At 35.4% G+C, this 16,295-nt stretch overlaps 2 protein-coding genes across 4 annotated transcripts in view; one reads left to right on the forward strand and one right to left on the reverse strand.

Annotated features, from left to right (window-relative positions):
* Nucleotides 1-15: 15 nt before the first annotated feature.
* On the reverse strand, nt 16-507 carry LOC138696465 (mitochondrial inner membrane protease subunit 2). The gene has a single exon (XM_069821468.1). The coding sequence runs from the start codon at nt 505-507 to the stop codon at nt 16-18; it is 492 nt and encodes a 163-aa protein (XP_069677569.1).
* A 3,099-nt stretch (nt 508-3,606) lies between these two features.
* The window catches only part of sm (heterogeneous nuclear ribonucleoprotein L), a 528,618-nt gene continuing 515,929 nt past the window's right edge, over nt 3,607-16,295 (forward strand). For all 3 annotated transcript variants that reach the window (XM_069821469.1, XM_069821470.1, XM_069821471.1), the window contains exon 1: nt 3,607-3,756. In XM_069821469.1, the coding sequence (XP_069677570.1) occupies nt 3,688-3,756 (69 nt within the window). In that variant the 5' untranslated portion in view covers nt 3,607-3,687. The remainder of the gene's footprint in view (nt 3,757-16,295) is intronic.

Raw genomic sequence — 16,295 nt, forward strand, 5'->3', positions numbered from 1 at the left:
ATGAAAAATGGCCAGTCACGAAATATTTACTGGTTTCCTTCCAACTGGAATTTCGGGTTTCAGTGTTTGCCACCGATGTGGGGGCCAAACGATGTATGTTGCTTTAGCTGTAACAAGACCCACTGAAACAGGACCGAAGGAATTTGAATCCATAGAATGACCCCTATGATCTCCTTCTACCCAGCAATGTCCTTCAGGTACTCGAATGAAGGCTCGTTTATATCCTATTGTTGATATCAAATCACCCTCTACACCGACAACTCTCTTGATAATTTTTTGACGAGGATCTTTCGGGGAGACCAATGAAACAACTTCTCCTCTCGAAATTTCACAAGTTCTAACTGACCACCTGTTTAGAAGCACATAGTCTGTCTCTGGCGCGTCCGGATTAAGTGCAGGCTGCATTGATATACCTTCCACTCTCGCAACATATCCTACTGTATCCAAAAATGTGATCCCAATTGGTATCCCCACTAAAAAGGACTTCAGTAATGTTGGAAATTTCATAAGAGGAATTATATGAAAATAATATTGGTTTCGTACACAATAATCACATGTAGATTACAATATTTTCTGAACTGGCCGTCTTCTTTAACCTCAAATACGCAGTCTCCATCAATGATTACAATGCTTCACTTATCAACACAATGCAATTACAGACTATTTTCTATCAGCTGTTCGTCACATGACTATGAAATTCCATAATTTCTATTTCTAAAGGTAGTACCACAGATGGCAGCGTAGTGTGTTGTAATTACAGAGCCTTCTTTAGTTACAAGCCGGGGCATGGGTAGGTTTGGCAACGCAGAGTGGAGGCGGGAGATTTTAGAGTGATATTGTGTTTGCTCATTGCTTTCGTTATACGTAACGCGTATTTTTTCAATATTACTTCATGCACAAAGGTAAGATCAAGATTCAGAGTAGTGATGTAAATTATTACGGGTTCGAAAATAGTGTTTTATTGCAATCAATTAGCTATACTTCAGAATACGGCGTAAGTAGGCTACTTACATACAAAGGCTGCCACTTAAAATAATTACAAAAAAAAACATGTTTTTATTGATAGTACGAAGGTAAATAAATAAATAAAAAAGATATTCCTTGCACCGAAAATAATAAAATCAATAATGCAATAAAGACGTAAGTTCCTACGCAGTATTCTTAAGTTCCATTCAGTTAACAAATATGTGGCTAGCAAATTGACAATGTTTTGCGACTTAATGGTGTTTCATCTGTGAAAGGTTTAGGATATATTTTAATATTATCTTCTGCGATTATCTATCGTGTTTTTCTACAAATATTTCAGATGCCTAGAAAGTGCTGTGTGCCTATGTGTCGTAGCAACTACAATTATAATTTAAAAAAAATAAAAACATACTTGTTTTTTTATTGATGGTACAAGGGAAAATAAATAAATACTTAAAGAAATGTTACTTGTACCAAAAATAAATAAAATAATGACGTACTTTCGCAATACCGGTACCCTATTCCAATCAATTAACCATTATGTGGCTAGTAAATTGACAATGTTTTGCCGCTTAATGTTGTTTCACCTCTGCCATGAAAGATGTAGGATATCATATGCATTTTAATTTCATGTGATTATGTCGTGCTTTTCTATAAATATTTCAGATGTCCAGGAAGCCAGTTTTAGTTTGAACCTGGCCAGTCACCATAACAATACTGTTATCCTAAATTATTTGTTATAAACTTTTTAAAATATAATTTTAAATAAATATAACTACAGAAAACAAGCTAAGAATGTGAATTATGCAAATAGGCCTAAAATAAAATGTAAACAGAAGAAACGATTGACATTCCTATTATAATAAAAGTATGAGGATGTAAATACAGTTAAGCCAAGTAAAACAATCTATGAAAAAATGAAAACACATCCCTTCAACATAATACGTAACAAAACGCAACATTATCTATTAAGTACATTATGTATCAATTAGCGTAAACTCTGTGGACTTTAAATCCTGTAAATACCAAGTGGGTGAATGTAGAGTATCCAACGCCCACTGAACGAATATTTCACTTTTATCACTGCCAATGTTGCGCTATAATCGTATATGCAAGGTAGGCTATAACAAAAAGCTAAACTGACCAAACCTAACCTGTCAAAGAAGGAACAAGTTATACTAAATATGTGTAAAATTGGCCTATGTCTCTATAGTGGGCGGGACATAAGTAACATTGACCACCAACGAAGTGATTATATGCATGTACAAATTATAGATAGTTCTGACGTATAGCAGGCATTCCGAATCTCCAACAAAACTGCAACATTTATGGGATCACAAAGCAACTGTTTACAATGATTTTGAAAACCAACGGCGTAACTTTATTGATATAGCAGGCGAGACCCAACAATTTGACTAGAATTCTGATACACACAAATCACAAATAAGAATATAAAAATGTGGTTATACAATATTTAATAGAATAGTCAATTACTTTGTCATCCATAACCGTAAAAATTCCCAAAGACTGCAACCATTTTATTTTCATTTATTGTCTTGTTTTTTTTTTTATCACCAACACGCATTTAGTTTATAATACATCAACAATTAACGTTTGGTACGACCGCAAACATAATTCCATCGACACACACTTATATTGTAACATTAATTTACATTGGAAATCGGCATTAGCACAAACACGTGTACTGCACGGTCAGCCTCCGGGTGACAGATAATTACAGTGTTGCCGAAGTATGGCCCCGGCTTGTAACTAAAGAAGGCTCTGTGTAATTATCATAAATAATTGTCACCTTCAGAATAGATTATTTTCTGTAAAAGCGTAATGCAGTCCTCATCTTTGCTGAACTATTTATATTAGTCATAAGATAAATGTGAACATCTCCACTATAATTCAAAACTAGAATATTAAATCCGTCATCTATCCGTGCGTTTTTTAAAGCAAGACGTAAAGCGCTGCAGCAAGACCGTTCTTTTATTACATTTGCTTCACCGTCGCTGCAGCAGCGCTGTAGCAAGCGAGCAGCAAATCAAAACTTCGCTGTACGAGTTTGCTGCACGATCCATCATGGCGGAATGTGTGTTTTGGTCTTTTGCAACGTTTATTATTGTCAAAATCGTCTAGTAATAATAATCCAATGTCATTATCACAGAAGTCGAAATTATTTAACATGTTTGGTTCTTTTAGGGTTAAATTTATTACGGCAGAAATAGAAGCCAATATTAATTGTCCACCATTTTGCAGTCATTTGACCTACTTACGGTTTTTTTCGACCCTCATTTTGCTGCAGCAAAGGCATGAAGCACTTTACTGAAGCGCTTTAAAAAACGCACGGTATTGCTGCATTTTATGACATTCATAGCTCACATCTCACCACTACTATACCAGAGCTATACCACAGTCTAATATATATGTTTTAGACTGTGGCTATACTTCACTGTTCGTTTTCATATCATCTGTGGTTTTCATCGATATAATGAAATTTAATGTTATAAGCAGTTGATTAAAGATGTCAGTAGCTGTCTTGTATTTTGGAGCAAATGCTCACAGATGTCAGGAAAAGTAAATTCAAAGCTACCACTACAAGCATTTTTACTGTACCAGGAAAATAACCGGATGTGTCCGGATTAGTGCTGCTATCTAGCGAAGATTTGCATCGGTTAGGACGCTTCCATTAACAAATGTTCCATATTCAGTTTCAACATGGCGTTCAATGGTGAAGGACCTCTCATCAAGCGACAGCGAACTGATCTTGAATCCGGCCAACACAGGGTAAGTTGCTAGCAGTTATTATTTAGGATGGTTTGGGAATAATTAGTTCAATTTGTGACTTCAGAGAATTAACGTGTCTTGTAGTATATCAGTGTAGCGTGTTGAGTCCATTGACGCCGTGTGTTCCGGCGCCATTGTGTAGGTGTAGAATTTTAAACGTGTATGTAAATGTTCTTTTATCGATGTTTGCATCATTGTGGTAGTCAATATCATATAATGGCTAAAGATAATTTCCATTTGTGAAAGAAAAGATACCTCAGTTGTATGAATGGAAATGAAGTTATTCACATTTTGGGTATAGGCTGTACATATTAATCTTGTGAATGGATTGATCTCTCAAAAATCAATTTCTTTGAAGAATACGACTTTCTTTATATTCATAGTGTGTGCTGTGATTGCCGTTAATAAAAGTTTGGGACAACCAGATGTTCATGTGAAGTTCGGTGTTCTTGTTCTGTGTCAAGGATTCGAGTTTGTAGCGTGTTTGAGTTTTTGTAAGTTGTGAACAGATTATTATTTTCTTGTCAGCAAAAAACAAGAACTATTGAATGGTCACGCGGTTGCCTGCTAAAAAAAAAAAAAAAAAAAAAATTGCGTAACGAATCTGACATTTTGGACGAAGAGTTTCTTTGTACCCTGCCTATTGCAATTTGGTGCGCGTCTGTTAACTTATAAAATACAATTGATGTAAAATTGTACACTCGCTTGTCAAGTGAACTAAATAGAACACAGTCTTATTTGTGGTGATGGAAATGAAGTTATTGTACTTACATAATACTATTGGGATCCCTAGTATTGTTGTAACATATAGGTTCTTTAATAAAAATAATTTTGCACATTATAGTGGAAATGCGATTACTTCCAATTGCTATACGGTATTCTCATTCATAACAATTTAATCTTAAAATACTAAAAAGAACTGATTTATGTGTTTGTCGCATGCTCATGTTCACGCTTACGAAAAGGCACTTTTAAGTGCCAACAATTTATTTTGTGTGCACAAGGTTGGAATTTGGGTAACCGTGTTCTGAAGTTTATCCAAGAATTGAATGGTGATATGAGAAGTCATAAATCTCCGGTCTTCGGGGAAAATCCAGCATTTCAGTCTTCATCCACAAATCATCTGAACTTGACAGCGTGTGATGTGTGAAGTTGATATATGGTGCTGGTTATTTCTTTGTGTTCGTGTAAATCACACTTTTTAAGTATTTTTATGTAAGCTTAGGTTGCCAACCCTCCCTATTTCCAGGGATCCCCCGTATTTCCCCCTAATTTTTATGTCTCCCGGCTCCCGTATTTTTCTTTCTTTCGAGCATTTTGCTCTCTTATTTTGCATAATGTAAAATTTTTTTTCTAAACATTTGATTTTGCCGTGGATGATGATTTTATTATTAATTAATTTTCTTGTTTGAGAGATGCCATAAAATATGCAGTCTTTGTAGAAAGTAATGCTTTGCCAAAAATGGGTTTTAATGCTCACCCGTTTAAAACCAAGCAATATTAATGTTATAAATTAAACAAAAAAAAAAAAAAAAAAAACAGGCGAATTTTGCTCAAAGCGTATCAAGTACTAATGCATTCTATCAACAACACAAAGGTTGCTTCTTGTGATGAACAGTACTAATTGGACAGACGTTCGAAACAGGAACAGGACATATCTAATCAAATCAGAACTGCAAACTGCAGTAGACTTCAACTATTAACTTACATGAGACAAAATCTGTCCAAAAATACTCTTAATTTAAATGTAGCTGCCAAAGTATAAAGTTTTCAATAGCCGAACTGAATGATTTGTCAATTTTCTATGTGAAATTTTGACGAATCCTTCCTTAGTTTCCCGCATTTTCTTCAAAAAAAGTTGGCAACCCTATATAGGGCATAGGCCAAAGTATAAGTTGCGAATCTCTTTATCTTCACGCTCATTCTTCTGTCCATTTACACTCACAACAATACCATTTCAGGAACGACAGGCAGACCGTTCGTAACACGTTTTAAAAGTGTTGAAATTAAGAGTAGCTTAATTGGTCGATGGTGACCACTTTACAAGGTGACAGTGGTGCACTACTGTAGTGAATTTAATACAGAGAAAATCAGAGTTTAAAATTCCGGAACAAGTGTATCATTACTACATTTTCATGGAGTATTGAAATAGATTTGAATACAGTTTTCGTATTGAATACGGTCTCTGCGATTCCTGTTTTCATGCAATTATCAATACATTTTCAAAACGATTTTAATACGGAAGCTGAAGTTTAGGAAGTAGTGACGTTGGTTAACATGTTACATGTCATCGACATGTTAGCATGTTGGTCACTCTGTAGGCCTTAGCTGTAAATATTGTTGAGTTTTCTTAATAAGGCGCATGAAAACTTAATATCTTGATTGTTAATGAAGAATGATATTAATGCCTTCCAGGAAAATACAAAATAGGCCTATTATGTGTTAAGAGTCTTTTCAACAAACGTAATTGCGCTCACTGGTAGTAAAACATCTGACACATCAAACAACGATTGATCACGCGCTTAGCGTATTGAGATCGTTTTGAACACAATACGAATTTTCATGCAAATTTGAATACGATCCGGTCGACCCGATCCCACGTTTTAGGTGTACCGACCTTGAGACTCGGATCGTTTTGAATCCCCGTTTTCATGGAATTATTTTCAATATGGTAATCGTATTCAAATCGATTTGAATACTCTATGAAAACGTAATAAATGTCGACCCACTCGCTTTTCACTTATGCCAGTTATACATTAACTCATCTTATGGGATTGTGAAACTAAAGGGGTGAGGAATAACTCTTCTTTCTCTCTTATATACCCGTTTCTTCTCTTTTTCACTTTCTATTATTTCCTGATACCTTCATTGTACTTTTATATCAATACATACAAATTTTAATTTTACCTACCATAGTGGAATTACCGGGAATCTATTTAGGAACATTTTGCTTAGCAGTCTCATCTTAACAATTAGACCACAACATAGTTGAAAATGCGAACTTAAAATTCTTTTACAAGATACAGTATACCATCGATAATGTAGCTTATTGCCACTATCGATGCAAATTAATCGATTCATGTAATACGAAATTATTTCAAATTAAATTTTACGAACTTTATCCGTGTAGGTTATTATTAGTGTTATTATGTCAAAGCTTAACATTGACAATTCAACACTACGAATGAAGACAGCTAGGTAAGATTTAAACTGAGTATTAAAATGACATACCGGTATAGCCTATTATATATATAGCCTATATATTACCTGCAAATACAATATCCATTTCACATCCTATAATATGCGTTAGAGAAAAAACAATAATTGTTTGTATACATCTAAACTCTGATTAGTGAAATATGTTGCTAGTCAGTGATGAATGCATGGAGGTGGAAAGGAACTGATCACCCTACCCCCTTATCTCCTGGCTTAGTTACCTAACGAGTGATGCCTTATTGGTGTCACTTGTCTTCGGACAGTTGACTAATAACAATAAACATATGATAATATGGAGTCTTATGTATTAATACTTGCAAAACTATATCCGTTTTTCATATAGTTTCGTCATAACCCGTCTGTATTATGCTTATACCGTTAAAAACCTATATAATACATAAAAAAGATAGATACGATACGAGTATCAGTGTTAACAATAATGTCTGCAAGATATTAATAAAAAAGTGACATTTGTGAAAAGCGGACGGTTTCTACAGAATTACTGTTTCTGTATTATGCGCACAAGCAAAAAATCGTTCTCCATAGTCTCTTAATCCGCCACCAATCTGCCTACAATCGAATCAGATCTTAGAAATTTTTCTGTTCCACTTTGAATATAACCGAACATACTGTAGTTCGAATAAGAGGTCCAATAAGGTTGTACTTCGTGATTGTCCCTTGCAGAAAGCTCTGGTTTGCCTTAAGTCACTTCAAAATTTGCTTTTATCAGTGGTTAATCCAAAAAAATTGACAATTCCACCAGAAACCCAGCATTATCCAATCTTTCGTATTTTGTGCCTTCCTCTTAGTCTCCGCATCTTGATGTGTATCATCTGATATCTTCTTAGCCATTGATCTAGCCAATTTCTTTTTTCACCTATTCTTTCTAGCACAGCTTCATTTATTATTCTGTCTGTCCATTTCACATGCTCCATATTTCTCCATGCTCGTTTCAAATGTCTTCTGCCTTCTGACCGGGCATGATTGTTTGGCAGCTTATTTATATAGAATCGGCATCTCCCTCTGTGTGTTATGTGGAAAGGACGTAATCATGGATAAGTACTACCTGGAAAATTGCTAAGGTTTGCCTGTTCATCTCAACATCACAGAAAAATAGTGGACTGCAAGACAGCTGATGGCTTCATTGCCATGATACCAGAGCACTGGCTACCAACCAACCAACATTTAAAATGCTTAAAGTTGTTTGTATTCACTTGTAATTAGAGTGAGCCACATTATGCTTTATTTTTTTTTTTAATTATGGGTCATTCCATGGTTGCGTGTGTGACATTTTAACAGCAGATTCACTTACAGAAGACACTGTAGATTAAATGTTTTAAGAGCTAACATTTTTATTTTTATATATTATATTAACCATCAATCACTTAATTCAGTTTTGAGTTGGTTAAGAAGAATACACTTGACAAAAATAAAATGTCAATCTTTGTTGCGTGTGTGACAAAATGATACAACTCCTTCTCATGCAAGTGAAAATTTTATTACAATTCTGTTCTCTTGGATTATTGAATATGATTTTAACTTGTTGGTGATATAAATAAAATGTATACTTTTGAGATGATATAATAGAAGTTCCTGAGGAACATTAACTTTCCACGTTAATTCTAATTTGAAAATGTTGCGTGTGTGACACTTGAAGACATATTAAGTTTACATATTTTTATCAGCAGCAATGTGACAGAGATATTTTTTATTTACAAGGAAAACGAAAAAATACCACTGCTATTGAAATTAATAAAAAAAACACATACAGATTTCAAAAATTTTTACAAACATTCTTGTAGGCTAAAATGCAAGCTTAGTCACCTAAAGGCAAATTGACCCCTGTTATTAAGCAAATTAGGAGGTTTCACTTTCTTCAGGATCACTGACAAGTCCCCCCAAGATTTGTCCTCATTTACTGGCAACACCAACACTTCCTTATACTCCATCACAATAGCAAAGAAGACGTCTTGTTTCCTGTTGCAGTTAAAGATAGGTAAAGGTAAAGGTATCCCCGTAACATGCCATGAAGGCACTTGGGGGGCATGGAGGTAGAGCCCCATGCTTTCCATGACCTCGGCACTAGAATGAGGTGGTGTGGTCGGCACCACGCTCTGACCGCCTTTTACCCCTGGGAAAAACCCAGTACTCAATTTTATAGGAGGCTGAGTGAACCTCGGGGCCGTTCTGAAAGTTTGGCAACGAGAAAAAATCCTGTCACCACCTGGGATCGAACCCCGGACCTTCCAGTCCGTAGCCAGCTGCTCTACCAACTGAGCTACCCGGCCGCCGTTGCAGTTAAAGATACACGTACAAAATCCCCTGGCTCAAGTTTGGTATTGTCCTTGTTGTTGCAGGAAGATCTAGACTTCTTCTTCTCCTTCTCCTCCTCCTCCTCCTCCTCCTTCTCCTTCTTCTTCTTCAAGATGTAATAATTGGACTGTTGCTAATTCTTCTTGTTGAGAGCTTACAGAAACATTCACCACACCTTCTTTAATAGGAGACATAAAGTAAACTTTATGCAGGCTTGGAATTGGCTGTACATTTTTCCAACGATTATCCAGGAATGATGATAATGAATTCATTTCTTCTGCAGATGTAAATAGTGTTGTTACACCTTTTACACTCTGTTTGGTACAGCTGTCAAAAGAAAAAGTGGCCGCTCTCCTGGAACAAAGTTCCCTTCGGGTATCTTCGCTATAATTCGGAGACAGGCGATGTTACATGTTGTTGGACCACGTTGCCTGATATTTACAGTTATAATTGAAGTATTCTCTCTGTGATTCGATAGCGTAATGGTAGCGTTCAGGCCTCTTATTCATGAGGTCCTGCGTTCGACTACAACCTCGTGCTTTTTATGTTCTTTTTTGTTATGTTTTTGAGAGAGACAAACTATACATAATGGCTCCTTTCTCTTTTACGATTATTTTAGTAATTAACATCAGGTTCATTAATATATTATGCCATGACTTTATCATTGATATTTTGGCTGCAAATGGAAAGAAAAAGGATTTTATTCTCAATAAAAATATCTTTCGTGGCATAAACAAAACAAATTTACTGGCGTCGGCCTTAAAACATTCAAGCAATTAAGCGTTCAAAAAACAAAACAAAAAGCCACAATTCAATATTTAGTCAATCTTCCTCTTATCTCGATCATCTTGCAGTCGAGTGGGCATGGAATCGACTAGTCTTTGCAAATAGCGACTGTTCTTAGACACTATATTCCAGGCATTCTGAACATACCCACATACATAAGTGTTCTGTCCATGGGCAGGTCTTTCATTGCAAACCCAGCAATCTCCAATCTTTCCTATTTTCTGCCTTCCTCTTAGTCTCCGCATATGATCCACATATCCTAATGTCTTCTATTATTCTTTTCAACCAGAGACCCAACCAATTCCTTTTTCTCTTTCTAATCAGTTTCAGCATCATTCTTTCTTCACTCACTTTTTCAAACACAATTTTATTTCTTATTCTGTCTGTCCACTTCACACGCACCGTTCTTCACCACATCCACATTTCAAATGCTTCAATTAGTTTCTCTTCATTTCGTCGTAATGTCCACGTTCCTTCCCCATACAATACCACACTCCACACAAAGCACTTCACTAGTCTCTTCCTTAGTTCTTTTTCCAGAGGTCCGCAGAATATCCTTCTTCTTCTATTAAAAGCTTCCTTTGTTCATGTTTGCAGTTTTTCTTGGGAAGGATAGGCCTAAATGCGGTAACATCCCGTTGCTTTCCGCACACCACTATCTCTTTCGCATCTTATTAAATTCCAGGGGACCCAAGCATGGAGATGAGGAGAGTGGATTTGACTAATTGGACCCTCCGGACTTCACCGAAAGTCACGGCAAGGGTTAAATATTAATTCTATCAGGATGTTTGACCCGATCAGAGACCGGGAAATCTCAATTAGCCTTTGCCCCCCGCATCCTGTACTAGCTTCTACGAATCATCAGAAAATCTTAGAGTGTGATTGGGCCAATTTTTCCGAAAATGTTTGCACACTTTTGCCCTCATAGCTCAGCAGACGAACGTCGAAATTTAGATGTCAACGGCTCAGGTTCAATTCCTCGTTACTCCTTTTCATTTTATTGTGGTTCAAGATAGTATAATGTAATAATACAAAAAGAAAAACTAATACCAGTATTATGCAACTGGATTTTTCCAAACCTAATATTAAATTTATGTTATTTATATCGCTAAAGAACGATTACAGTATAAATAACTTGAATATTATTTATACAGTATCACTAAAGAACGATAACAGGATATAAATGATAAATATCGGTTTGTTTAATTTATATAAGATATTATATAATACTTCATTATCTAAATAAAATAACCTATTTTACAAAGAAAAATGGTTATTTGTGTTATAATAATTACTTACATAAAATACAGATTATTTATATTGCGAAAGAACAATAACAATATAAATAACTTGAATATTATTTTATAATGCTAATGAGGGAAAACAGAATATAAATGATAACTTGAATATTATCTATATCGCTAAAGAACGATAACAATATAAAAAACGTGAATATTATTCATATCGGAATTTCACAGATTTATTACAGATATATTTAAGAAATTGTAGAAGAATAGTAATTAGTAACAGTGTCCTATTTATTCTTCTCGGAGCCAAATTTGTAACTTTTAAAAGTGTGGTTACTATGTTGAAGTGTATGTGTTGTAACAGATGCTTGATTTTTTATGTATGTGAGTCAGTTATGTGATGCTTGATGTCGTCGCAATGTCGTAATTATAGTTTGTGTTTGTGTGACTATTGTGTATTAATTTATGATGTATGGTACGGAAGGCTGCGTATTTGTGTTATAGAAGTGTTACTTATGTGTGTTGTTAATTTTTTGTATGTTTCAAATTGATACCTGATATTTATTTTGCAATCGCAATGCCTAATTTACGGTTTGTTTGTTTTGTTTACATTTCGTAAGCTAATTTAATTTTCTTTTCTATTTCTGATTATGCTTATCTTTTTTTGTGTATGAAACTATAGCCCTAACATACATATGTAAAATAGGGCTAACCACCATTGGAGATACAATAATAATAATTATTCATATCGTTATAAAACGATAACAGAATACAAATGATGACTTGAATTTTATTCATATCTCTAAAGAACGGTAACAAAATATAAATAACGTGATATCCGTAAAGAATGATAACTGAATATAAATGATAATTTGAATAGCATTTACATCGCTAAAGAACGATTAAAAAATAAAATGAAAACTTGAAGAAGGCCCGAACCCACAACCTTTGAATCATTAAACAAGCACTCTACCGCTGGCCTACGAGGTGCAGACATGGAACACTTTCATAGTTCGGGAACTGCTTGTACAAGCACATGCATCGTGTAAAATCGCCGCGATCCGAAGTGGACTTTGAAAATATTCGCTGTTCACGAGTGCGGCCACTTTTTTTTTTGACAGCTGTACATTCCTTCACAAACTCTTCATAGGCTTCAGCAATGGTCATCATCATAGTACGTTTCTGTACCACTTCTTTTTTGCCGGTTTGAACACTCTTTATGGTGACATTGTCTTTTTTACCTAGCTCAGTCCTGCTTATGTCATCACGGAGTTAAAACTGCACCATGTTATCTTTTGTTTCATCATTCAATCTTACGGTACCGGTATCTTCTTTTTCTAATTTTTGTAGCAGATTCAGTCTTTTTGCAAATTCCGGCAATTCCTCAAATATAAATTTCGATACCACTGCTTTCCTTTTCCTTAGGCTGTTTGGTAAACCTCTGTTCACTTTAGAAACTGCTTTCCCTAATGATCTGTTGCTCCTATATGAACCCCTTGTTGGAGATGCATTACTTATCTCAAGTACTTACTTTAGGTTTTCTCTATGCCGTCTCTGTCTTATTCTATCTTGCTTGCGCTTTAGCTTTAACTTTATTTTATCAGTTTGAAGAGCTTGTTTTTGTCTTTCCCTGTTTTTTCATGTTTTGTGTTGCGGGTGTGACATTTGATAATATGAGGCTAATGTCACACACGCAACGCAATTTTGAGTGCAAAATAGTCATGCTACAAAAAAAGTTGTTATATGTCAAAATTTAGATCTTGTGGATAACCTCACTTTCTGAAAGTTTCACTTTGCTAAGTTAATTACTTTCTTATGGGCATAAATAAAATCATGTTTTGTGTTGCGGGTGTGACATATGATCTTAATATTTTGATTAAGTCCCATGTACTTGAAAAACTCATCTGATTTGTTTCAAAGTTTCACAGTAGATTGTGGAACATCTACACAGCAAGGTTCTCACGCAACAACAAATCAGAAGACAAGCAAAGATGATCAAAGCAGGAAACATATGAGGTGTATTTCTCCTTTTGTCAGCAGTACTATTAATACTAAAGTCAAATATGCATAGACATTAAATAATTTAATATTTTCATGAAATTAACTGTTTATCTGGTATAACGGTTCATCTACTCTAGAAATATGAATATTACAATTACTTTGAAATATTTTAATTTTTTTGCATTCAGGGTCCTTTGACATGGAATGACCCTTATGCTTTATCTTTTCGTAAATCATACTTTATCTTCATTTGTGTTTAACATGCATAATGTAACGCAAATATTATAAATAGCTTGTTTATCTATTTATTAATGTTAGGAATGTTATGAATAAAAGTTTCTCTCATACCTATAAACTTAAGTCGATAATTAGCAAGGGACCACCTATCTTTTACAAGGTATGTGACTTGGTTGTTGGGTGAGGCCGAGGAATTAAGATCATTGAAATCTTATCTTATATTCCTCGGCCTCATGTCGCTTAGATATCCCCTCAACTAACCCATTAACCTTGTCACATACCTTGTAAAAGACCTGGGAGTCCCTTGCTAATTACCCTTAAATGCTGTATTGGAATCATTTTAGCACGTATACAAGTAGTCCACCGCTGTGGAGTTACAGTTAGCATGCCTGACCTAGAAATGAGCGGACCCAGGTTCAAATCCTGGTTGGGACAAGTTACTTGGTGAGGTTTTTTCTGGGGTTTTTCCCCTCAACCCATCTGGGTAACTTTCTGCGCTGGACCCTGGACTCATTTTGCTGGCATTATCACCTTCATCTCACTCATATGCTAGATAACAGCAGTTGATGAAACATCGTAAAATAACCAATTAAAAAACTTTTATACACGTGTTTAAGAATGAAAGTTTTAGTCACTCTGTCACGTTGTCTCTTCAACTGAATCACCCTGAAGAGGTTGATTAATTGCAAGTTTTAGGTGATCCTCTAGATTTTCTTCTGTTTGATATATTCTTTTAGAATCAAACTCCATCTGAGCATAGAAAAGCTTCTCGCGTAGAAAAGCTTCTCTCAACTGAAGCAGATGATGGAGGAATCTTAATTATCTTCATTGCCACTTACTTAATGTAGGCATCTTAGTGGAATGTCTTTGCCAAAAGGATAAAGCAGAAGAAGATGACAAATATTCTCTGTGTTCCATTGCAGCATATGTTGATATTTCTTCCATTGGGACGTAAACATTAGAGAAATATTTCAGTTCACCTGAAGTAAGGATGGAAGAAATCTGCTCAAGCTTGATTAATGTTGGATGTAAATTCTGAACTTCTTTCCAGAAGTGTATAGCAGGATGGCGTTCATTCATGTAGTTTGCAAGTTTTTTTTTTTACAAGCAACAGCAACACCATAATTTTGCAGCATCTGAAGAATAAGGACAGAAGACGCCATCAACATTAACGGATTCCAAAATGTGTATTTGTTTACTAAGTCCATCAGAAACTTCAGCTACAGCTCTGAGTTGAGGTTGAAGGACTTCATTTTCAACCAGTCATTTTAAATTTGTTACAGTGGCACGACATTCTCCATATTCTAAATTGATATGATGTATAACTGCATTGTAGTTCATTCTGTGATATTTTCCTGCCTATAGCCATGTGCCCCAGCAAGTTATCACAGGGACTGGAGATAGAGCAAATCTTCCTGCTCCTTTTAAGCAATCCAATTATCTCTTCCTTTTGCCAGGAGTTTTCACTAAAGCAGTCCTAATGACAGCAATGAATTCATCAGCATTTTTCAGTGAAGATCTAATCTCTTCAGCACAAAGATGCAATACATGAGCCCAACAGGTAAAACGTAAAAGCTGAGGTGCAACTCCAGCCAGTCGCCTGCCAGCAGAAAGCATGTATGGTGCACTGTCTGATAGTAAAACAACCAAGTCACTTTTGATTCATTGTATCGAGTACTAAATGTACTATAACATCAACATTGCAATGTTGAACAGTTTTGTTTTTACAAAGCTGAGTGTTTGCGCACAATACCCAATGGAGCAACAAGAAATTTCACAAACTTACGATTCTTTGTATCTGTTGTTTCATCAACCACTAGGTAAAACATAATTTTTTCTCACTTTTTGACTTAGTTTCCTGTAAGTATTCCTCTCTGCTCATTTGGCAAGATATTTTTTCAGAGTTGTTTCACTGGGAACTGGGTTCATACAAGTAGAGGTTAAAATCCACTGATACAATTGTTCATTTCGGGAAGCGTGAAGTGAAATACCAGCAGAAGTGAATGTTTAACCATTTCTTTCATATTAGCCTTGAAATCTTCCATATGCTGTAGTACTGCCATTTCCCATAACTATGGTCCTGGAACACAACTATGTTCCATTCAAATTTTGTACTACATAATGCAGTACCTCGTTTATCTATATTTTTGCTGTACTATAGTTTGAAGTCAGGTCACTGCAGCTATCTATGTATGGTGTATGTTACTTCTACAATGTTCTTTGAATAGTTGCATCATGGAACGTAGTTGTGTTTAGGACCATAGTTATGGGAAATGGCGGTACTTGAAGTATGGTAGTGGTGCATATGCTTCTAGGACAGCCTGAAGTTAACTACTGGTATGTTATTTGCTCTATTTCTGAAGTCTATACTTAAAACTTCAATCAATATTTCTACAAATTCCAAAATCGCAGATTGATGCATTCCGTTGTTTAATAATATTATTTACTACCTTCAAACTTGTCTTAGATGAGTCTATGAACAGTCTCCATGCTTCAGTGCTGTGTTCCATCCCAGGGTCATAAGATCTTGAACGTCCATGCAGTAGCAAATAGTCACTCATTGCAAAGAACTTTACAAGTTCTTTGTGTTTGTACCGAAACTGTGAAGTCGTTATACCTAGTGCAAGGAAATTATTTTTTAAGACGTGAACCGAGAGTTCAGCTTGGTCTTTTGTTAGGTCCCATACAAGATCACAAAGTTCAGTATTATTCATCAAATGAATATCTTCTTCAGGTTCG

Source organism: Periplaneta americana, chromosome 3 (assembly GCF_040183065.1).
Source record: "Periplaneta americana isolate PAMFEO1 chromosome 3, P.americana_PAMFEO1_priV1, whole genome shotgun sequence".
Classification (NCBI taxonomy): domain Eukaryota; kingdom Metazoa; phylum Arthropoda; class Insecta; order Blattodea; family Blattidae; genus Periplaneta; species Periplaneta americana.

Excerpts from the sequence above, each read along its gene's own strand:
- LOC138696465 (XM_069821468.1), bottom strand. The coding sequence starts at position 507 with ATGAAATTTCCAACATTACTGAAGTCCTTTTTAGTGGGGATACCAATT.